The 25,244-nt window shown below is 50.7% G+C and overlaps 1 protein-coding gene across 1 annotated transcript in view; it reads right to left on the bottom strand.

Moving 5' to 3' along the window:
* Positions 1 to 25,244, bottom strand: part of aplp2 (amyloid beta (A4) precursor-like protein 2) — a gene marked incomplete at its 3' end in the record, with an annotated part of 36,448 nt that overhangs the window by 7,906 nt on the left and 3,298 nt on the right. Inside the window, exons 2-3 of the mRNA XM_084019319.1 lie at positions 6,051 to 6,224; positions 4,681 to 4,810 (exon numbers count right to left, since the gene is read on the bottom strand). Of these exons, the coding sequence (XP_083875445.1) occupies positions 4,681 to 4,810; positions 6,051 to 6,224 (304 nt within the window). The remainder of the gene's footprint in view (positions 1 to 4,680; positions 4,811 to 6,050; positions 6,225 to 25,244) is intronic.

Below are 25,244 nucleotides of genomic sequence, written 5' to 3'. Positions count from 1 at the left end.
GTTTATTCTCCTGGACTCTGCAGGTCTCAGGGAGTTTATTCTCCTGGACTCTGTCTGCAGGTCTCAGGTAGTTTATTCTCCTGGACTCTGCAGGTCTCAGGGAGTTTATTCTCCTGGACTCTGCAGGTCTCAGGTAGTTTATTCTCCTGGACTCTGTCTGCAGGTTTCAGGTAGTTTATTCTCCTGGACTCTGCAGGTCTCAGGGAGTTTATTCTCCTGGACTCTGCAGGTCTCAGGTAGTTTATTCTCCTGGACTCTGTCTGCAGGTTTCAGGTAGTTTATTCTCCTGGACTCTGTCTGCAGGTCTCAGGTAGTTTATTCTCCTGGACTCTGCAGGTCTCAGGTAGTTTATTCTCCTGGACTCTGTCTGCAGGTTTCAGGTAGTTTATTCTCCTGGACTCTGTCTGCAGGTCTCAGGTAGTTTATTCTGCTGGACTCTGTCTGCAGGTTTCAGGTAGTTTATTCTCCTGGACTCTGTCTGCAGGTCTCAGGGAGTTTATTCTCCTGGACTCTGTCTGCAGGTTTCAGGTAGTTTATTCTCCTGGACTCTGTCTGCAGGTCTCAGGGAGTTTATTCTCCTGGACTCTGTCTGCAGGTTTCAGGTAGTTTATTCTCCTGGACTCTGTCTGCAGGTCTCAGGGAGTTTATTCTCCTGGACTCTGCAGGTCTCAGGGAGTTTATTCTCCTGGACTCTGCAGGTCTCAGGTAGTTTATTCTCCTGGACTCTGCAGGTCTCAGGGAGTTTATTCTCCTGGACTCTGCAGGTCTCAGGGAGTTTATTCTCCTGGACTCTGCAGGTCTCAGGGAGTTTATTCTCCTGGACTCTGTCTGCAGGTCTCAGGGAGTTTATTCTCCTGGACTCTGCAGGTCTCAGGGAGTTTATTCTCCTGGACTCTGCAGGTCTCAGGGAGTTTATTCTCCTGGACTCTGCAGGTCTCAGGTAGTTTATTCTCCTGGACTCTGCAGGTCTCAGGGAGTTTATTCTCCTGGACTCTGCAGGTCTCAGGTCTCACTTTGCCTGATGGATGTTTTATTCATGGAGAGCTGATGGAAGCACATTAACGAGGCGTCTCCTGACTTCCTGTGTTGGCGTGTTGAGAAAGCGTGGAAGCATATGGCGTCCGGGGTCACGGGGAAGATTAGAAAGGACAACGACTGCTGATTGGCTGGCAGCGTGACGAGACGCCCAGGTAGAGAGAGAGAGAGAGAGAGAGAGAGAGAGAGAGAGAGAGAGAGAGAGAGAGAGAGAGAGAGGCCGGGATAAACAAAAGGTTCAGGGCAAAGTCCAGATCAGAGCGGCTGAGGACGGGGGGGGGGGGGGGGGGGGAGTGCTCATTTTGTGGGTTTTTTAGCCACGACGTCGGCCTGAAGGCAGAGCTGCCGGATCACTTGGTGGCAGGCGAGGAGGCGAGGTGAGGGGGGGAGGAGGCGAGGTGAGGGGGGGAGGAGGTGAGGGGGGGAGGAGGCGAGGCAAGGAGGCGAGGGGGGAGGAGGCAGTGTTTTGGAAAATGAGAGGGTAGGATAGGAAGAGGAGAGAGCTGTAAATAGCAGAGGACTCAGCAGCTGCTTGTCATCTCCACCCAGATACAGTAACACCCCCCCCCCCCCCCCCCCCCCCCCCGGGAAGTAATACATTACATACAGCTTTCAACGTCCTCATTTCACATGCTGGACCATCTTTGGTTGCAGCGTCCCAGATTGTACAGCTTTTTTCTGTTTTGTTATAAATAATGTTTTGGTTTTGGACTTTTGAAACGGTCACCTTGGTGCTAAACTAAACACCGTCAGGTCCTGGTTTGGTTTGGTCCTGGTTTGGTCCTGTTGTCCTCCAGCCTGCCTCTGGTCCTCGTTTCCCATCACATGGTTTGTTTTTATCCCAGTTCTTCCCCTTTTGTTCTTCCTTTCCTTTCCTTTGTGTTTCCACTCGACACTCGATGCATTCTTACCGAGAAACGTTTAATTCACTACATCTATGAGAGCAATGTCGTATTTATTCTGCAGCTTTATTTGCTTTGCTGACTTCCAGGTATTTAAGATGTGATCAGCTGATGAAGAGGAGGCAGTACATCTACCTCATCATCATCCAGCTGTAAACGAGTGCTGAAGTGCTTTTACTTTGATATTTCATGGATTTATCGGACGATCCTTTTACTACAGTTACACAAGTATCACTTTACTCCTTTACTTTACTTTGTAATGGTCACTCTTCATTCTTTTATTGGCTCTTCATCTCCAACGCCTCTCTGTCTCCACATCTGGAGAAACGACTCCCAGCATCCTTCAGCTCTCTCTCTCTTCATTTCATCTCGTCCTCGCTCTCCCACACTGCAGTGTGTGATGGATGGTGGCGTTGGGAGAGCAGCTGTGTGTCTATGTATGTGTGTGTGTGTGTGTGTGTGTGTCTATGTGTGTGTGTGTGTGTGTGTCTCCTCCTCTCTTCCAGCTGCCTGTCCTTTGACCTCCATCCTCAGACCGCCTCCCTCTCTAACACGTCGGTGAAACAGATCCAGGATCAGCAGGATATCGTGTTTCAGCCGGCTGTAATGAGTCTGATCTTTATTTTAAACTTATAATCATAGAAAATATTGAATTTAACAAACAATAAAAGTGCTATTTAAATGTGAATACCTGAGATGGAGTAGTTGTTTAGTGATATTCTGGTTTTTATTTGCTTGTTTTCATGTTTGATGAATTGCCTTGTAGTTGAAAGCTGCCTCGCCCTCCAGCAGGTTGGAACCTGATATCATCTCGTATCTCGTGTTGGAATCGCTCAGCCCTTTTGTTTACATTTGCATCACGGACTGTGCCTTTAAAGGACGTCCGCTCCGCCGCTGTGCGGCTCAAAGCCTGAAACCAGGAGGACGCTGCAGGTAGATCTGCATTCACCTGCTGAGGTCCAGCTCGTTAACAACACCTTCAAGTTTCAAATGATCAATGCATTCCTAATCACAAGACTCCGCCCCTCTGATGACATCAGCAGGCGTCATTCAAGTCCCACCAAAACACCACCTTAAAAGACTTTGTTCCTGAAAACAGCCTGGCCTGCGTCCTCATTGGATGCTGCTGTCAGAGATCATCTCACGTCTTCCAGCTAAAGAACAGGAATCAGCTGTTTGACAGACGTGGATTACAGCGGTCATGTGACGCCTGCATTGTTCAGGGAAACACAGAGGATTGTGGCTGAGCCGCTGCACGGCATGCTGGGATACAAGCGCTCACTGATCTCCTGCCTTTGTGTTTGCATTATTCATAACAGCTATTAACTTGACTTCATATGAGGACAAACTGTCATCTTATGGCTGTTTACTGATCGAGGCGGTTGGGCTAACATGCTAGCAGTAGCTTTCACTTGTTGCCATAGCAACGGCAAACATCCACTGTTACTGGTTTATATCGGCTATATATATTAATAAAGTGGCACATTTGTGACTTCTTTTCTCTGATCTGCCGTCGTACGTTTACAACCAGTGAGAAGAAAGAACAAGAACAAGGGTCATGTGATCAAGTGCTAGTGAGGGGGGGGCTGCGTGTGAAGCTCATCTGTATTCCCGTCTCAGCCTCGAGTCCGACTCCAGCCGTGATGTTTGCCGTCCCATGGATTTCCCAGAAGCCTCCTCTCTCCCTGTGTGTTTGCCAAAACCCCTCTTGAATGGTTCGGCCCATTTCACAGTCCAGCGCGACTGCTAATGGCTTTTTCTCATCAGCACAGCTCAATCAGCAGAACGGCTCTCTGGGACAGGAGGAAGTGTTGGTGGCAAACATGTTGTTTCCTCCCTGAAGCAGAGCTTCTCTGTCTGTGGTGCAGCCCGTCAGTTGTGTCTGTAGCGGAGGGAGGCGTGTGCAGCGTCGGAGCCTCTATCTGGCATTAATAAAGGGATGCTGCAGGAGACAAAGGAGGCGTGGAGGACGGAGAGACGGGAGTAATAAAGCAGACCTCCCTCTCTGACCCTGTGTGTCTGTGTGTGTTTATGGCCTCTGTCTGAGGGGGAAATAAGATTGTGTTTTATTGCTCAACAAGCCTCCCCAGCAATAATACCTCCTCTTCCCTGAGCCATCCATTCACATTAGCTCCCATCCGGCCCGGAGGCCGGGGTTCGTCACCACAATCACACTCATACACACAATATTGCTCTTTGTCTCCTCTGCCTCGAGCTGAGATGCTTCATAAACTCTTCTTTCTCTATATTTAATGAAGGAGCAAAACACAGGGTTCCTCCACCTTCTCCAGAGTCACATTCCAGCACTTCCAGGTGCATGTCCATGCTTTTCCAGCCCCTTCCAGCTGTGGTAAACTCCATATTTGTACCAATCCAATGGTCAGTATTCAGTCTACTTATTCTGTCACTTGTTCATCACATTAAATGAGATGTTATTGTCCTCTAAACAACCAACATGATGTTTGGAGACAGCTTTTTACAGAAGGACCACAAATGAAAGGAAAACTAATTCCACTAACAGATCCACAGAAATATAATCACCAACTATTTTCATCATCTGTTCATCATCAAAAGTCATTTTTCATAAAGAAATGTCAGAAAATGCTGTTTTCAGTCCCTCAGATATGGAGATCTTCTTTTCTCTGTTCCATCATAGATGTCATCACATACAACACACATTTCATATATGTATGTATATATATATATATATATATATATATATATATATGTAATCTAATCTTACCTAAGCATTTGTAAGGCACCACGATGTGGGCGTGGCCTTTGCACACCTTCTTCTCCTTCTTGCACCAGTTCTCGATGCGGATGGGCTGGTTGGCTTCCACCACGTTTGTGATTTGGAGCTCAGGATACATCTGTGAGGAGGACAAGGAGAGATGCTAAATAATGAGAGAGAGAGGTTGCATGTGTGTGAGAGAGCGAGGTGCGACAAGCTTCAATAGATTCCTTTTAAACCACGCTTCATAGTCTCTAGATGGAATCTGCTCAACCCTGACAGAGCATGCAATTTACACTTTCTCCCAGAATGCCATCAAAATGTCATCAATAAGTGCACGTGAAGCTTCTGGGGCTTTTTCCTTGTTCTTGGACAGCTGAAGGATAAAGGGCGACAGCAGCAGCCTCCTGGATTAGCAGCAGGACACATAAATAAGAGCCGGGCGTCCACGCCGCCGAGGAATCATGTCCTCGCTGTGGAGACGGCGAGGAGCTGGAGGACATGACAGGAAACGCCACCCACGCTGCTCTGTCCTCCACCTCTGGACAGTTTTTAAATCCAAACCTGACGTCACCAAAACCAAAAACAACAAGCCTGAAAAACCTCCCAAATTCACCAATTTATCTTTTATTTTCATGAACAAAATGCTGTTAAATCTAATGTATTTCAATATTTAAAATGCTGATGAATGATAAGAATAAAGTCTGCTGAGGTTGGAAGAGGACTTCTGAAGGAAAAGCATGAAAAAAAGCCCCATTGGTTTAATCTGTTGCTTGATAATTACCGTGAGAACATGAAAGTGGCTTTAACCTCCTTATCGAACTCATGAGCGAGGGCTCCTGTTTGAACAAACTTTATTGGTAGCAGATGAACTACAGCCACAGGTGCTGACTAGATGAACCATAAATACAAATACTACATATTCATATGTTGAAATCTGTCATGTCAAGTTGATGGAGGAAGATCAAAGAATGATATTAACATCTGTAACGGTTTGGGGATCATTTATGGAGTTTTTGGAGGATTTCATGACAGCTTTGTAGTTCTTGCTTTGTTTTATTGATGTTTTGTTCATTGATCATGTATTATGGGAATACTTGTATGTGGGATACAACTAATGTCCACATGAACATGAAAATGTTTTTATTCTTTACTCTTCTTAGGAAAACGTGATGTAACTGTTAGTTACCAAACTAGCAATACACCACTTATATCTGCATATTTTTTAATTCTCCTTTTAAACTTATTGATGTGTTTGGATTGGTGTCTTTGTATTGGAAATGAAAAAGATATGACTGAGGACCTCCTTTCATTGGTTCTCCTGATGATGACCCTCACAGATGTGTTCCACCACACTGTTGGTTGCCATGGCGACTCACCTCCTGGCAGTACTGCAGCACGCCCTCTTTGGTCCCGACGCAGCTCTCGGTCCCGGTCGGGTCCGCCTCCCAGCGGCCGGTCTGGATGTTCACGTGCATGTTGAGCTTCCCACAGAACATGGCCACCTGCGGCTCGGCCACGGCGAAGCCCGTGCCGGCGTTGGCGGCCAGCGCCTGGAGAGAGCGAGGGAGGGAGGGAGAGAGACATCAGGGTGGTTAGAGAGCTCATAAACAGCAGCGTGTGATCTTGTGCAACAGATATCTGGATGTGATGGAGCGACATCAGACCACCGTGACTCAGCACCGCCAAGCAGAGGTGAAATGCACCATGGGAAATGTTCGACTTGGTTGATGGTTAAACGAGTAGGAGGTTTGATTGGATTTGTGCACAAGTCTACACACACACACACACACACACACACACACACACACACACACACACACACACACACACACACTCAGAATATAAGCCTGCAGGCCGTCACGCCTCACAAACCAGGACATTCCTCACTGAGCCGAGCTCGGCTCCTCCAGACCTCCCGGGTCCAAAGTCCTCCTCCCCGGAGCACGGACCATTTATTCTACGAGGTAAACACCGGCGGGTCCTCGTCCACTATGTGTGTGTGTGTGTGTGTGTGTGTGTGTGTGTGTGCAGCATAGTGGACGGCGATGTGTAATGAAAATGTGTGTGATTTCCTCCCAGAGGAATTCTGCTGTTTTTCCAGCATCGTCCTTCCTGTCATCATGAACCCTGCTGGTCCTCCAGGAAGCAGGAAGACCATCAATATGCAACCTCTCTCTCTCTCTCTCTCTCTCTCTCTCTCTCTCTACCATCGTCAATAATCACATGACACCAGTCGACTCATCAGGAGACAATAAGTGGGAACACAGACTCAGGGAGGCGATCACAAAGCACACACAGCCTCCAGACAGGAAGTGGCACACAACCCATCGCCTCCTGCTTGTCATGATGTCATCGTGCTGAGTAAACAGGCCCAGAGAGAGAGAGAGAGAGAGAGAGAGAGAGAGATCAAGGGGAGGAGGAGAGGAGAGAGAGACCAGCTGAAGGAGGAGACGGGAGAACAAAGCCGGCGACGGGATGATAACAGAGAAGAACAGAGTCGAGCGAGGACAGAACAAGTGCTGTGTAATCATCATCAGTACACACACACACACACACACACACACACACACACACACACACACACACACACACACACACACACACACACACAGAGAGACACACACACACACACACACACACAGACACACACACACAGACACACACACACACAGACACACACACACACACACACACACACACACAGACACACACACACACACACACACACACACACACACAACCCTCCTTCCTCCATCTCCACGCCTCCCTCTCTGCACCACCGGGGGGGGGGGGCAGCCGGACCACAACTCGACTCTGCGGTAAAAACAAGTGTTCTCGGTCAGAGAGAGAACGTCTGCAGGACTCTTCTAGTCAACGATCAGCGAGGCGGTTTAGAACCGCAGATCTGAGGTCTGCAGTCACGCTGGTTCAGCACTCAGGGAGAGAGAGCTGCAGGAACAGACGTGGCCACGGGGGCAGCAGAGAGCCAGAGGACTGACAGAGGGATGGAGGGGCCAAGCAGGGCAGGAGAAGAAGAAATATCTGTCAGAGTTATCTGAACCAGAGGAACCTGAACTGGAGGGACCTGAACCAGCGGGACCTGAACCAGAGGGACCTGAACCAGCGGGACCTGAACCAGCGGGACCTGAACCAGAGGGACCTGAACTGAAGAGACCTGAACTGGGGGGACCTGAACCAGAGGGACCTGAACCAGAAGGACCTGAACTGAAGAGACCTGAACTGGGGGGACCTGAACCAGAGGGACCTGAACCGGAGGGACAGCTGGCCTCGGGGGAACCCGGACTGGACCGACACCTCTTAAACGCAGACCTGGACTACCAGAGGACAGATAATCCACCTGGTTCTGGAGACAGTAACGGTTCTTCCTCGGGACTCAGGAACGGAAGGTTTCCGTTGAAATAGAAGAAGAAGATAAAGCAGAAGAGGTGAAAGACTTCAGACCAGTCCGATGTGGATCCAGGTCTTTGTCTTGTGTTTTCTATCAGCTGTGGTTTTATGGGACTGAACTCCTCCTTCCAAAAGGTCACATTAAATAACTCTGACACTTCGTCGTGTTTCCACATGAAACCAGGGATGATCCAGGATCCCCCGGTCCTCCAGCTGATGGATCCGGTCTGGTGAACCGGGATTGATGATCTGGATCACAACCATGAGTCATTCTGACAAACGTCATATCGTTGGAGTTTTAATCAACAAACACACATTCAGTGGAAAACTCCACCGCCACACCCAACGACTCATCGGCCGTTCGCCTCTCGTTAGTCACCTGGGGGGGAGCGAGCTCTCTGATTGGCTTAAAGCCGGCTCGACATCTTATCCCCAAATGAACGAAGATTTGATGCAATGAAATAAAAACGCAGCAGAGAGATGATCCCCTCCTCCCCTCAACCCTCCTCCCTTCCTCCCCTCCTCTCCCCTCCTCCCCTCCACCTCCTCCCCTCCACCTCCTCCCTTCCTCCCCTCCTCCTCCTCCTCTCCTCGCTGCCACCACAGACACTCGTCAAACGCTGCGTGGGTTGAGCATCATTTAGCTCATTTTCCACTCTTTCACTGCAAACACACACAGACACACACACACACAGACACACACACACACACACACACACACAGCGATCCGTCGCTGCCTCCAGCACACAAACACGTTTTATTGGCCGCTCCGCTGCGAGCCAAGTTTCACATGAAACGAGCTACGACACGACCATTAAACACATTTAAAATCATCTCTCACACACACACACACACACAGACACACACACACACACACACACACACACTAACTAGCTCTGGATCCTTAAGATAAATATAATGTATGAGTCTGGAGCTGTAATGAGAACACACACACACACACTAGAGGTAAAGCATCAACACTTACAGCAGAAGAGTGATGGTATTTTGAGAAGCAGCTCATTTGCTGTTGACGTGTCGTCTACATTTATCTAGTTTAATGTGTTATTGTTGCGTTACCATGGTGATGCACAGACACATTGAAACAGAAACGCTAAACGTGCGGATGAAACAACGATAACTCAGAGACAGTTTGACAAAAGCCGAGTTAAAGGCTTCCCGATTACCGTGACAGATCAATAAAAAGGAAGCGTCTTCATCAGCGGATCGTTCTGCAGCCGCCGGCAGGAAGAGAAGGACCGCCGGCTCAAACGTAATCACAAACAAATACACTTTTTTAATAGGAAATCTTGGCGGAGCGGGTCGGTTATTACGTGACCTTTGGGTGCAGCCTCTGATCCAAACAGGCTAATCCAATCAGTGTGTGTGTGTGTGTGTGTGTGTGTGTGTGTGTGTGTGTGGTCATTCACTACAAGAAGACGGAGGGAATACATGATGTTCAAACCCTTTGTGACGATCCTCCCACACAAACACACAAACTAACCATCAGGTTTGCTGGTTTCTCTCAGACGTTCTAATTCTGGCCTCGCAGTCTGGCCCTCGTAAAGAACACGTGGGTTCCCAGAATGCTTAGCAACGTGACTCTGCAGAGAAATGCCCCGGCATCGTTAATCCACCTAATCCGTCCCGGTGGTGATTTAATACTTAGAGGAGATGGGCGGCGGCGAGGAAGCCACACACAGACTTCTGCACCACCGTCTATAGGTGGAATATATCCATATATTTATATATATGTGTAGTATATATACGTCACAGCACCATGGACCTGGTCACAGTGTTGTTAATCCTTCATCAGCGTCCGTGAGGCGTTTACGTAACGCTTTAAGAAGAGAGTCTTCTCGTTCGTTTGCTTCTGTAACGTTTTAATTTCCCCCTGAAGCTAACTTTTCAAAACATACGACATTAAAACGATTTAATGCCTCGTAAAACAGAAATAAGCAGAACATGCATATTCATATACTTGATCAATGGACCGTGTGCTCAGATTTCTGGGAGTCTAAAGACACGAGAACTCTTCTCGATGCTTTAAAAAGACACGGTGGAGACGGAGAACAGGAAGCAGCATCACTGTGAGTAGAGAAGGATGCTGGTCAGGATGCTGGTCAGCCACAAGTCACAGCGCTTTAACTCCACAACTTCATACAATGAAATCACAGCTGCTGGAACCCAACAGATCCTCCATATCTAGTCTAGAAAGATCTATATGTGACGAGGCTTCAAGCTCTAATCAAGGTTGGCTTCTTCTTGGGCTCAATGTCATTAATATATAGTGTAATATATATTTCCAGTTTTCCAGTCTTTACGTTCTTTTCTGGATCTTCTTCAACGACACCGGACAGGAAGTAGAACCATGAACGCGTCCACTGAACGGTCGAGGTCACAGCTAACTCGTCATGTTCATTGTTTCCTTTGATCAACTTGTGAAGAATCCAGTCCAAGGTAACGTTGTTCCCAAACTCAGTAAACGATTAAAACACAGTTAATCCTCTAACTTTAAAAAGATCTTCTAAAACATGAAAAAGTAATAAAAACAGACGGTTTCAACTCGACTTAATAAGGAGACCAGGCAGAGAAGGATGTTGCTATAGTAACCAACATGTCAACACCTCCTCTGGTATATTCCTCTCTCTGGCCCTGCTGGATCTGTGATCACACACACACACACACACACACACACACACACACACTTCCTGTGTGAAGGCCAGGACACCCCCCCCCCCCCCCCCGACACCATTCCTGCACCAACAGCTCAGACAGATAACAGATGAGGGGGGGGGGGGGGGGGGGTGGTGCGTTCAGGGACAGAGGGACGGTGACATTTCCCTCCTGACCAAACACCTCCACCCTCAAAAGGGCAGACAGTGGAACAGAATAACAAAAGGAGGAAAAAGGTGTCGAGTTCTCAGACTCACAATCAAAGGCCACCCCCCCCCCCTCATACCCCCCCACTGCAATGCAAATGAGCTCCTCTGTTTCAGTGAAACGGCCTTTTGTCTCCACACTGAAGTGTCCGACTTCTCGGGAATTGCCCCGCGTGACTCACAGTCGGGCAAACGGCCGCTCCACCTCCAAACAACCAATGTGTGAAACATGTACGTCTGTGCTCCTCCTCCTGCTCCTCCTCCTGCTCCTCCTCCTCCTGCTCCTCTTTCATTTTCACATACTTGAGAGCAATGCAAGCATTCCAGACCAGTAATTAAATTCTTCGTCTCGTGACTTTTGAAAGGCAGCAGAAGTCACAAATAAAGCAAGTAGAATAAAACTACAATGAAGAGAATAAATTTAAACCTTCAAACGTGAGAATCACAGTTTCCACATTTCAATTCAAATTAAATTCAGCGGTTTACTCGCCGTGTTTAAAGGAAACGGTGAGATTGAAAGCGTTTCGTGTGACCTGAGTCTCACCTTTGCAACAAGCATGGCGTCCAATCAGCATCCTGATATGCAAACATCAGGTGGACGGATTATCTCTCTGACGCACATTTAAACTCAACGACATCTGAGAGAAAAAGGCCTTTTGTCTTACATAGATCTTTGATTTCAGCTCATTAAAACAGCATTATGTTTATGATTTTGTTCAGTTTATATCTGTTTTTATTAACTGTAACCTGTCATTGTATAAATCGTATCCAGAGTCTGAGAAGCTCCACAGACATCTGAACATAATGTTTCTGTTCCCCAGCGGTCTGCTCCCATCTTTAACCTCCCAGCATTCATAGCGAGGCGGAGGAGGAGGAGGAGGAGGAGGAGGAAGCCCTCACAGGGGAGCAGAGAAACCTTCTGGTCCCGGTAGAGACGGTAAGCCTGTTTGTAATCCTGAACGCCCGACCCGGACCAGACCTCGTTAACGAGACCGCGATGGATGTGTGATGGAAATCCCAGAATGTGGAAGTTCCTCTGACTCCTGATATCAGCCTGGATCAGACTAGATCAGCCTGCTGCATTCTGGGTAACTCTTTGACTTTGGTGTTATTTGATTTCAGATCTACTGTAAACTCAGTAGATCAACTCTGGATGGGATCTTGTTGATTCCAGAACAGATCTCCTCAAAAGAACCAAACACATGACTAATATCCTACTAAACCTCTTGGAGTGATCTCGTCTGTCAGATCCAGTAGATCACTATAAGTGGGTTAATTTGCATATTCATGACTTGAACATAAAGTATAATGTTTTATTAAAACCAGGCTTGGACCACAGGTGACTCTCCCCGTCTCTGTTAGCCATGGCTGTCTCTGGTTGGGTAGACGGTGCCCTGAGGAACGCCACGGATCTCATCTCACATGAACTGGATTCCCAGCTCAAAGAGGCTTTCGTTTTTACGTGTCTTTTCCAGAGCAGAAGAAGACGTGGAGAAGTCGTTAAGCGGCCTCGTTAACGCTCTGTCTGGTTGTGTATTAACGGCGTTCTCTATTCTCCTGATCAATTATTTACCGCTGGTAATGTTCAACACGCTCAGCCTGGAAGGAACCCGACCACGTGATGTCACGGAGCTGCGGCGTGATGTCACGGAGCTGCGGCGTGATGTCACGGAGCTGCAGCCTGATGTCACGGAGCTGCGGCGTGATGTCACGGAGCTGCGGCGTGATGCCACCGAGCTGCAGCGTGATGTCACGGAGCTGCGGCGTGATTTCACGGAGCTGCAGCCTGATGTCACCGAGCTGCAGCGTGATGTCACCGAGCTGCAGCGTGATGTCACGGAGCTGCAGCGTGTTGTCACCGAGCTGCAGCGTGATGTCACCGAGCTGCAGCGTGATGTCACCGAGCTGCAGCGTGATGTCACCGAGCTGCAGCGTGATGTCACCGAGCTGCAGCGTGATGTCACCGAGCTGCAGCGTGATGTCACCGAGCTGCAGCGTGATGTCACCGAGCTGCAGCGTGATGTCACCGAGCTGCAGCGTGATGTCACCGAGCCGCGGCGGCATCCAACAGACGGACATGTTGGTGAATAGCTCCGGGAGGAAGATGTGTCGGGGGGGCGAGAATGACAACTTGTTTAAATGGCCCGTTGCCATGGAAACTGTCTGAAAGCATCTCAGCTATTCACACAGAAGGAGGAACACTGAGGCTGCAGAAGGAAGAGAGAGGGTCATAGGAGGAAACGAGGGAGGGGAGAAGAAGAAGAAGAGGAGGAGGGAGACGGGGAGCAGGGAGATGGGGAGGAGCAGGGAGAAAAGGAGTCCTACTGGAGGAGGAGGGAACGAGGAGAGAGACGAGGGACGCTGGACGACTCAACAACAATAACAACAGCTGCTCGGCTCTCTGCTGTAACGCCACCACGTCCTTGTGTGCAAATATGAAAATGACCCTCACACACACACACGTACACACACCTACACACACACACACTCACACACACGTACACACACATACACACACACACACACTCACACACACACACACACACACACACACAAACAAAGCCGTGTCTGTGCTCAGCCCCCTCCTGAACAAACAAACTGCACCATTACCACGCCGTGTATCCGTTAGCACAGCGACGCCGCAGCACCACACACACACACACACACACACACACACACACACACACACACACACACACACCGCTGCTTGTTTCCTTTTAAATATTTACAGTCAGACAGTAAATTCACAGCTGGATGTCTGAGAGGAATCCTGATGATGAAAAATGAAACAGACTCCAGCGTTTCTTCTGTGTTAGCGGGTTAGAGCCAGTCTGAGGGGCACGTCGAGAAGTGAAGGATTGTGGGAAGTGGGGGTCGCTCCATGCACTCGAAATTCATCTGCCAAAACTCATCATCCACGTAAAAATGTTCGTGGATCACAACGTAGGAATAAAAAATGTCCTTAAACCAAATAAGTGTTGTGTTTCATCATTAAACGTGAAACGAGATTCAAATGTGAAGCAATCCGGATCTGGACTCTGGACTCGGTCCCTGATGCTGGTCTGGATAAAACTAAGTGGACCTGGACTTCAGAAGCAACCTTAGCAAAACCGGCTCGATGTCAAAGTGAGATGTCCCATCAGTCCCGTTGGTCTGCAGAATTAGTTTCTCATAAATCTCCGCCTGCAACGTTCACACAGAACAGAATCTGAAAGGAAGAACCTCATGTCACCCTCTCACTGCTCAGTCCCATCCTCTCTCTCTCTCTCTCTCTAATCTCCTTGCTAGAAATTGCTCTGGTATCGTCACGAAGATGTAGTCGATTCCATTAAAGATTCCAGTGATTCTGATTCTGTGGCGACGGCTTCACGCTGTGACGTCGTGGTTTTATAGCCGGTCGTGCAAAAATGTCACATAAAAACTCTAATCAACTGGTATTTACTGACGTAGGCCTGCAGACCAGGAGGGGGCGACACCTGTTTTCTTGTTGTTGCTGTGTTGGAAAGGTCATGAACGTAGCGCCGAGGACAAAAATCCCTCACCTGCTTCCCAACCGTTAACATGATCAGGTGAGCTTGTTGGAAAATCTGATCAGCTGATCCCCGACTTCCTCTCAGCTGTTATCTTCCTGAGGGGGTTATTACAGGCAGACATGCAAAAGAACAACGGCTGCTCTCAGAAATGAATAACGCAGCTCCAAGTGACCAACGGTCTATGTCATCACAGGTCAAAGGTCGTCACTTTAATCCCTCACACAGCCGGCGTTTCACCATCCTTGTGTCGGCTGTTATCTGATGGATGGATGGAAGCAAAGAGCTGCTGTTCAGACGCCTGCTGCATCGGGTGTTTCATCACTCCTTTACCCGGAGGAGGAGGAGGAGGAGGAGGAGGAGGGGAGGAGGAGGAGGAGGGGGGGGGGGCAGTGATGCAACAGAGCAGGAAGGCACCGGAGAGCCATTTCCCCCTGCGGCCCCTCTTGACACAGATTACAGGCAGAACACATCTGCCTGGAATATCCCGTCCACCTGTGTCAGAATACAGGCTGGTTTCTCCCCGGCCGACCTGGCGAGATACCGAGCAGACCGCTTTCTAGCTGGCGGAGGAGCAGGAGGCGCAGACAGAGGAGGAGGAGGAAGCAGGGGAGCACACAGTCCTGCTGATTTGCAGTAAATGTTATATTTGGAAAGAGACATGTGGAGTGATGGCGAGGGCTGGACTTCCTCGTTAGTCCAATCACAATGTCACTTCCTGTTGGGGCAGAGAGGGCGAAGCATGCAGATGTGGGCTAAAGGGGAGGGGCAATAAAAACCTGGCCATCTCAACAAGTATCCATCATGAAAAATTAATCTGCTTCTCCTGCAGAACAGCAGCGAGTCGTCCCAACGGCCGCCAAGAAGCAACAAACATGGCTGTATGCATATTTAATAGCCAGTTAATTGCTGTGGTTGTGAGTGAGGGTGTTTATTAGAGTGTATTAGAGTTTATTGGAGGACTAATTGATTGTGAGCCAATATCATCAACGCCTGTGGAGGAGACGCATCCGGACAGGACAAAGAAACGTTCAGGTGTTTCTGGATATTAAAGGCAGATACATAACTGATTACAACGCGGCAATAAAGACATAATTGCCCCGGCGCTTGTCGTTTAGTTGCTAAGCAACGCAGGTGCATGATTGCATAAGTAAGGCGCTGGAGTGTTAAAAACTATTTCTTGCAGTAAGAGGCTAATTGCTTCTCATTTTGCTTTAATGACTCGAGGACTTTGATGATGGCGGTCCGTTTCAGGTTCGGCTTCCTGGGACCGGGTCTGAGCGTGCACCGGGTCTGAGCGTGCACCGGGTCTGAGCGTGCACCGGGGCTGAGCGTGCACCGGGGCTGAGCGTGCACCGGGGCTGAGCGTGCACCGGGTCTGAGCGTGCACCGGGCTGAGCGTGCACCGGGGCTGAGCGTGCACCGGGGCTGAGCGTGCACCGGGTCTGAGCGTGCACGGCTCTCCTGCAGAGCTGCTGTCAGGACAATCAGCCATTCTTCCTCTCTGCCCACTAAAAGCTCTCTGCTTCCTCCTTTCATCTCTATTCACTTTGAGCACTCTGGACAACATTGTGCATCCATCTTGCCCCCCCCCCCCCCTTCAGAGCCATGTGAGCGGCGGCGACCCTCTCAGCCCTCTCTATCCGGGCTTAGCGTCCACGTGGCCCAGAGCGGATTACATTCTTGACATCACTGTGCCAGATGTTTCTGACTGAAATAGCCGGAGCGGCGAGCCTCGACCACGGAGGTAAACAATGCATCCAGCCTGAACCGGACACCCGGCCCCCCTTTGAAAGCTCCAGCAGGCTCCCCCTGTTTTAATAGGACACACCCACTCTTGCCTAACGAGCTCCCCAGTTCCTGTCGTCTCTTTAATCAGAGTCTTCATTACCTCCAGACATCGACTCTTGTTTTCACTTCCTCCTCCTCCTCCTCACACATTAGCATGGTTAACCTGGCCTTTTTATGAGAAGCCTCTCTGCTGGGTCTATGAGCCTGCAGACCGAGGGTGTGTGTTGGTGTGTATCATGTGTGTGTGTCTCTGACATCACCCATCCAGAGCGTGTTTCTGACGCGGTGCTGTTTCAGGTTCCTGTTGGAAGCGATAGCAGGGCGGGAGGATGGCGGCGGCGGCGGGCTCGGCGCTACACGGGAGATTTAGGGGCTTAGGCCATTGTTCGACGTGGGCTCAGCTTGTTTTCAACTACGGCCTGTGTTTTTCTGCCGGCCTCTTTATGTGGACACTGACTCTTTCCCCACTTTGTCCTGCACTCTCAGCAGTTTACAAGGGGAGGATTAGACACAGGAGTGTGCCTCTCTCTCTCCCTCTCTCTCTCTGCCGGAGAGCACAGCCGCCTAATCTCCGGCGCTGAGGAGGATTTAAAAGAAATTACCTGTTCTTGAGTGAAAACACAGCACAGCTTCCTTCCATCCATCCTTCCAACCTCCCTACCTCCCCCCTCCCTACCTTCCTTCCTTCCATCCATCCTTCCAACCTTCCTTCCTCCCCCCTACCTTCCTTCCTTCCTTCCCATTTTCCTGCTAGTCTTTGCTCATCAGCATGAAGCACCACGCGGCTGCCAGACAGGCAGACAGGCAGACAGACAGACAGGCAGACTTGTCAATAAAAGGAACAGTAAACGGGGCCTCCAGCCTCATCGCTGATGTCTCTCTCTCGGCTGTGTGGACTCCCTTAACGAGCATGCGATGGTTGAGCAAGCGAAAAGAGAAATTAGGGAACGAGGAGGTGTGAGAGGTGTAATAGAGAGACAGTGGAGAGAGAGGACAGAATGTTCCAGTGAAATAAAGTGAGACATAAAATAGCCAATTTGTTCTCAAATGTGTGGTGCAGTCAAGTCAGAGACTGTCTGAATCAGAGTGTGTGTGTGTGTGTGTGGGGGGGGGGTAATGCTGCTCAGTGGGGGCTGACATTGAGAGCAGGCGGGGGAAACCAGTTTCAAGGACAACATGGAAATATCACGTTCGGTCGCTATGAACCAGGAGTGGCGAGCCGGAGGAACGAGGAACGTGCTGGAGGAACCAGCCAAACAAGCCGGAGGAACGAGCGGGAGGAACAAGCCGGAGGAACGAGCCGGAGGAACGAGGAACGTGCCGGAGGAACCAGCCAAACAAGCCGGAGGAACGAGCCAAACAAGCCGGAGGAACGAGCCGGAGGAACGAGCCGGAGGAACGAGGAACGTGCCGGAGGAACCAGCCAAACAAGCCGGAGGAACCAGCCAAACAAGCCGGAGGAACGAGCCGGAGGAACGAGGAACGTGCCGGAGGAACGAGCCGGAGGAACGAGCCGGAGGAACGAGGAACGTGCCGGAGGAACGAGCCAAACAAGCCGGAGGAACGAGCCGGAGGAACGAGGAACGAGCCGGAGGAACATGCTGGAGGAACGAGCCGGAGGAACGAGCCGGAGGAACGAGCCGGAGGAACAAACCGGAGGAACCAGCCGGAGGAACCAGCCGGAGGAACCAGCCGGAGCAACGAGGAACATGCCGGAGGAACGAGCCAAACAAGCCGGAGGAACGAGCCGGAGGAACGAGCCGGAGGAACAAGCCAAACAAGCCGGAGGAACGAGCCGGAGGAACGAACCGGAGGAACGAACCGGAGGAACGAACCGGAGGAACGAACCGGAGGAACGAGCCGGAGGAACGAGCCGGAGGAACGAGCCGGAGGAACGAGTCGGAGGAACCAGCCGGAGGAACGAGCCGGAGGAACCAGCCGGAGGAACGAACCGGAGGAACCAGCCGGAGGAACCAGCCGGAGGAACCAGCCGGAGCAACGAGGAACATGCCGGAGGAACGAGCCAAACAAGCCGGAGGAACGAGCCGGAGGAACGAGCCAGAGGAACAAGCCAAACAAGCCGGAGGAACGAGCCGGAGGAACGAACCGGAGGAACGAACCGGAGGAACGAGCCGGAGGAACGATCCGGAGGAACGAGTCGGAGGAACCAGCCGGAGGAACGAGCCGGAGGAACGAGTCGGAGGAACCAGCCGGAGGAACCAGCCGGAGGAACGAGCCGGAGGAACGAGCCGGAGGAACGAGCCGGAGGAACGAGTCGGAGGAACCAGCCGGAGGAACGAGCCGGAGGAACCAGCCGGAGGAACGAGCCGGAGGAACGAGCCGGAGGAACGAGCCGGAGGAACGAGCCGGATCAGGGCACATGGAGCTGAGCCCAGATCTGAGATCAGCTGACAGATTGAACCGCATGGGAATGAACAAGAGGACGAATCATTAAGTCAGGAGAGTTCTGGATAGAAAATGTTTCTCAAACTGGCAACGTGTGAATATTTCCATCAAGTAGCAGGGAAGCGGCTTTTATATTCATGTTATTCATATGTTCCACATATGGAGCCCCTAGAGGTGATGTTCCAACAAGCAGAACCGAATTCTTCGTACGAGGTCGTAGTCATACGACACTCGACCTCCTCGGATGGAGGCTGAGTGTTGTCCCAGCATGCAATGCTGCCTGTCCCCCGACCCCCGAGCAGATTTGAAATGAATCTTTGCTCCGGCTGCTCCTCGTTCTCCCCCCCTCCCCCCTCCTCCTCTGCAGACGGCGAGCAGTGAAGCGATGTCTGTGATGCTCCGGGCGACGCAAAGGAGGCCATCTTCAACCGGGGGAAGATGATGGATGTAATGTAGATACGCTTATCCGTCATTAAGCCCCCCCCCCTCCAACTCCCCCTTCGGGGGAGAACGGGGGAGATTTCAATCAGACTAGTGAAGAGCAGAACTCCGCTGAGACCGACAGCTAATCAGTTCCGTCTCCGTGGAGACGACAGACTTCACATCTGTCTCCTACAATCGCTCTCAGGCAAATCGATTGACCTTGCCCCCCCACCTCCCGTGTCCTTCCCTGGGGTGCTCCGCTCCGAGCTGGACCCCTGACATGGACCGGGTTAGACCGGATAACATGCTAAATAGGCTCCTGACACAGAAGGACGGGATGTGATGAACACTGAAGGGAGTGGGGGGGGGGGGGGGTCCGGTGAAGGCGGCTCTATAATTAGCTGAAGAAGATCAAATGACTTTTAATGGGTTTGTGTGAAAAACAGCAGACTGTTTCAGATTTCCGCTCGGAGCTCTATTCATATCTCATCAAACTAATGGAATCTCCGGAGTGCCTGATTGGTTTTATCTGCCATCGGAGCAGCGGATGGTCGGAGCGGCAGGAATAAAAACCAGAAAGAAAGACAAAGGGGACGATTCTGGAGTTCTGGAAGAAAGTCCACGTGATGTGAAACGAGACGACACTCAGACTTCCTGGTTTGATTAACGATCGTCGTTGCTATGGAGACAATGGTCTTATAATAACTATAATAACTTCTCGTGATGGATAATGGAAACCTCGTCTGGTCGTTAGTTAGAGAATTAATAAGAGAGATACTACGAGGATCATATCAGGGTTATCACTGCTACACACACACACACACACACACACACACACACACACACACACACACACTGTGCAATGGGACAGAAACAAGTAGCTGGTTAATCAATTAGTCCATAAACAGGCAATTAACTAATCATGTTGATAATTGATTTATCTGTTAAGTCATTTGCTGTTTCAGCTTCTCACACATGAGAATTTGCTGCTTTTATTTCTTCTAGAATATCTCTGAAGTGTTGATTGGACGAAGCGTATTGTTCCTGCATAATAAAAGTCCTTTCGGGGGAAATAAAGCGAGCGCAGGCCGAGCTGCTCTCGGTGAAATTAGAGTTGGTTTATTTCCCCGGGTTTTCCTGCTCGCTGCATTAATCTCCAGCACGCCGTCGTCTGGGCTTTTCAATTTCAGGGAGAGGAAATGATGTCTGATGGATTCCAGCCGGGGTCTCGCTGTCATTTACATTTCTACAAACAAATACAACAACACGACGAAACCTTTGTTTTCATGGCGTTGTGTGAGAGGAGGGAGGCGTCCCGCAGGGCTTAGCTCCAACACTTCACTGTGTGGATTACAGTGATGGAGGTCGGAGCAGAAGGAGAGGGACAATCATCTGGTTTTATTACAGCAAATAAAACCTGCTCTGCCTGAGACATCCAAGAACCCCCTCCCATCTCCACCTTCCTCCGTCCTACAGAGCTGTGTCCTCCACCTTCTCCTTGAAAAGTGCTGCGTCAGACATGCTAACAGGGCCAGTCCCAGCAGCATCACAGGCCTTCCTCTGGGGGTCTACGGGTCTTCCTCTGGGGGTCGACAGGTCTTCCTCTGGGGGTCTACGGGTCTTCCTCTGGGGGTCGACAGGCCTTCCTCTGGGGGTCTACGGGTCTTCCTCTGGGGGTCGACAGGTCTTCCTCTGGGGGTCTACGGGTCTTCCTCTGTGGGTCTACAGGTCTTCCTCTGTGGGTCTACAGGTCTTCCTCTGGGGACTATGGGCCTTCCTCTGGGGGTCTACGGGTATTCCTCTGGGGTCGATGGGTCTTCCTCTGGGGGTCGACAGGTCTTCCTCTGGGGGTCTACGGGTCTTCCTCTGGGGGTCGACAGGTCTTCCTCTGGGGTCTACGGGTCTTCCTCTGGGGGTCTACGGGTCTTCCTCTGGGGGTCGACAGGTCTTCCTCTGGGGGTCTATGGGCCTTCCTCTGGGGGTCGATGGGCCTTCCTCTGGGGGTCGACAGGTCTTCCTCTGGGGGTCTACAGGTCTTCCTCTGGGGACTATGGGCCTTCCTCTGGGGGTCGACAGGCCTTCCTCTGGGGGTCTACGGGTCTTCCTCTGGGCGTCTTTACAGGTCTTCCTCTGGGGACTATGGGCCTTCCTCTGGGGGTCGACAGGTCTTCCTCTGGGGGTCTACAGGTCTTCCTCTGGGGGTCTACGGGCCTTCCTCTGGGGGTCTACGGGCCTTCCTCTGGGGGTCGACAGGCCTTCCTCTGGGGGTCTACGGGTCTTCCTCTGGGGGTCTATGGGTCTTCCTCTGGACGTCTTTACAGGTCTTCCTCTGGGGTCTACGGGTCTTCCTCTGGGGGTCTACGGGCCTTCCTCTGGGGGTCTACAGGCCTTCCTCTGGTGGTCTACGGGTCTTCCTCTGGGGTCTACGGGTCTTCCTCTGGTGGTCTACGGGTCTTCCTCTGGGGGTCTACGGGTCTACGGGTCTTCCTCTGGGGGTCTACGGGTCTTCCTCTGGGGGTCTATGGGCCTTCCTCTGGGGGTCTACGGGTCTTCCTCTGGGGGTCTACAGGTCTTCCTCTGGGGGTCTGCAGTAACATTGCTTCTATCTCTTACCATTCTGACCCCCCCTACTCTCCTGAGGTAAAAAGAGGATAAACTAAAGAAAAGAAGGAAATGAACCAGATGACTGCGTTGTTGGTTCCGATCCGGATGGAACCATTTCCAGGGGGGGGGGTTAAAGAGGAGCTGGATAAGCAGGAAGATGGAAAGGGAGGAGCTGGAACTAACGGCTGTGTTTCCCCTGGCAGAGGACGGAGTATTTGTGGAGCGTTGCTCAGCAAAACAGAGCACTAAAGCAGCCAGGCAGTCATCCAGACCCCCAACACCCCCAACACCCCCGCCCCCCTTCAGCCATAAACCTGGACCTGTGTTTACACCTGAGCATGCAGATAGAAGTACTTCCCATGTCTCTCTAAAGGTTAAACGTGGCTCTTAATCACATCGTAAATCCTTCTGAACACGACAACAACATGACAACATGGCCGACGACACACACACCCACACACACACACACACACACACACACTCTCTCACACACACACACACACACACACACACTTCAGCTCTTAGACGTTTTGGGAGAATCTGGGTCTGATTTGAATGTTTGACGAGATTCTGTTGAAGGCGGATTGAAGCGGCATAGACAATGAGGACAGACGGGTGGCTGGGGGAGAGACGGGTGGCTGGGGGAGAGACGGGTGGCTGAGGGAGAGACCGGTGGCTGGGGGAGAGACGGGTGGCTGAGGGAGAGACGGGTAGGGCTGTAAGTAGAGGGGCAAGTGCACTATAACTCATAGATAGCACACCAGATCTTTTATTCATGGGGGAAGAAAAACCCAAGCAGCAAGAGTGACTCACTGAGCCACAGGGACACACACACACTCTCACACACACACACACACACACACACACACACACACACTCTCACACACACACACACACACACACACACACACACACACACACACACACACACACACACACACACACACACACACACACCCACACAGTGTAGGGGGTGACGGGGTTTAAGCCACCTACATTGACTGTCAACTCATTCTAAAACAGAAAACGCATTAAAAAATAAAGTCTGAAACGGCTTTGAAGGGGATGTCTCTCTCTCTCTCTCTCTCCCCCCCCCCCCCCCCCCCCCCCCCCCCACAGTACAGTGAGGCGTTTGCAGTTCGGGCCGTGCATTCCTGAGCACTCTGTCATATAAACTGACAAAAGGAATCCCGGTGCAGTCGGCGGCCGGCGGCGCTGCAGACGGACTCAGGTGCAGCGCTGCAGCTCGACCCTCGTGAAGCGCCGCTTAGCGTGCACAGATGGAGCGTGAACGCTCCCAGCGAGCACGAAGGCGTTTTAATTTGTTCCGAAACGCCAGAGGGCCGAAGAAAATACACCGTGAAGAAGCAAGACGGCTTTGATTGTTAGCAGTTAAGAAGAAAGTTAAAGGTTTGAGAACTTTGAACATAGTGCCGAACCGACAAAGCCCCGCCCCCTTCTTCCAGAGCTCTGTTCAAAGCCCCGCCCCCTTCTTCCAGACCTCTGTTCAAAGCCCCGCCCCCTTCTTCCAGACCTCTGTTCAAAGCCCCGCCCCCAGAATGCCTAACAAGAGATCCAATCATGTTCTCCGGCCCGATGTTTTTGATTGGACGGGTTTACGAGGATTTCCAGTCAGAGAAAGAGTTTGTGAACCTTTAACCGCATCAGGATGAATGACTTGAATGTCTTTAAGGCCGTGGAGGCTGTGACGCTCACGATGACGTCATATTCTGGCGTCATGGTTGCCGTGACGAGTGTTCAGCGATGTGCAGCCATGAGTGAGCTGATCTGAACCCGCTCACTCTGCCCCCCCACCCCCCCCCCCCCCCCCGCCGAGGATCTCTGGGAAAAACGGTCTAAATATGTGATGAGCTGTAACACACACACAGACACACACACACACACACACACACACACACACAGAGACACACACACACACACACACACAGACACACACACACACACACACACACACACACACAGAGACACACACACACACACACACACACACACAGACACACAGACACACACACAGACACACACACACACACACACACACACACACACACACACACAGACACACACACACACACACACACACACACACACAGACACACAGACACACACACAGACACACACACACACACACACACACACACACACACACACAGACACACAGACACACACAGACACACACACACACACACACACACACACACACACACACAGAGACACACACACACACACACACACACAGAGACACACACACACACACACACACAGACACACACACACACACACACACACAGAGACACACACACACACACACACACACACACACACATACACACACACACACACACAGACACACAGACACACAGACACACACACACACACACACACAGACACACAGACACACACACAGACACACACACACATTCAAAGCCCGGCATCGTGAGAACAAGACCGCCATAGAGTGCCGAAGCGGAAGCAGGAAGTAACGGCGCCATGGGTCCTTTCGGAGCGAAAAAAATGAATGGTGTTCAATGGACGGAAAATAATTATTATCTGATCCCCCGGTCGTTATGCCTTGGATTACACAAATGTTGTTTATAGGCTTAAATTATAATTTTCCATGTCAAGAGTTTGACCGTTTATTGTGCAATTCTTCAGTTAAAATTCATTGAGAAAACACAATGATAAAGACTACATGTTGTGTCGCGTATGTGACGTCACGTCATCGCCCTTTTCCCTCCCCATCGGCGAAGTTGAGGCTCTCCACATGACCCGACTTATAGTGGTTCTCCCCCCTTTCGATACTTTTATTCTGCCCTTGGAAAAAAGCGGTGAAGTGGAGCAGAGAAACAGCCATCTCGGCGGACTTCGGACTCGGCGGGTGGTGACGTATATCATTCGCGACGAGAACAGCGAGGAGCTGTAGTTCACAAAGCGGCTCACACAAAACCTAACTTTATCAAAACTCTTCGCGCTTAATTGTCGTCTTCTTTGCGTGAAAAATTTTCTTTAAATATCACAAAGAACATATGTGAAATCCATGGCACAATTCAAACGGGACCAGAAAATAATTTGTATCTACCCATTGAATCGCATTGATATTTTTTTGCTTTTGAGGACCCATGTCCCGGAAATGGAGGGGCGGGACTTCACCACTCTATGGCGAGGACAAGGAGACGGGAGAGAGGAAGAGGAAATGAAAGGGACTGATAACGCATCACTTCCTGTTTGTCAGAGAGCTCTGATGTCACAGGTGACCCACGTTGTTCACACATTTGTCCTCTGCAGAGTTTGGGGGGGTTGGGGGGTTGGGGGGGTTAGTACCTGTTTCCTGTCACTAAGAGGACCCTCCCCCCCCCCCCCCAGTCAACGCCCCCCAACAACAACAACAAAGGTTTCAACGCGCTGATCTACAAACTGAAGGACGTTTCTCTCACGCCGCCAGGAGGAAGTAGAAGATAAACTAAACACCATCATCATCACCTCGCCATCATCTTCCTCACCTCATCACCAT

The sequence above is a fragment of the Eutrigla gurnardus genome, assembly GCF_963514095.1.
Source record: "Eutrigla gurnardus genome assembly, chromosome: 10".
Lineage (NCBI taxonomy): Eukaryota > Metazoa > Chordata > Actinopteri > Perciformes > Triglidae > Eutrigla > Eutrigla gurnardus.
This window is presented reverse-complemented; position numbering and strand designations above follow the sequence as displayed.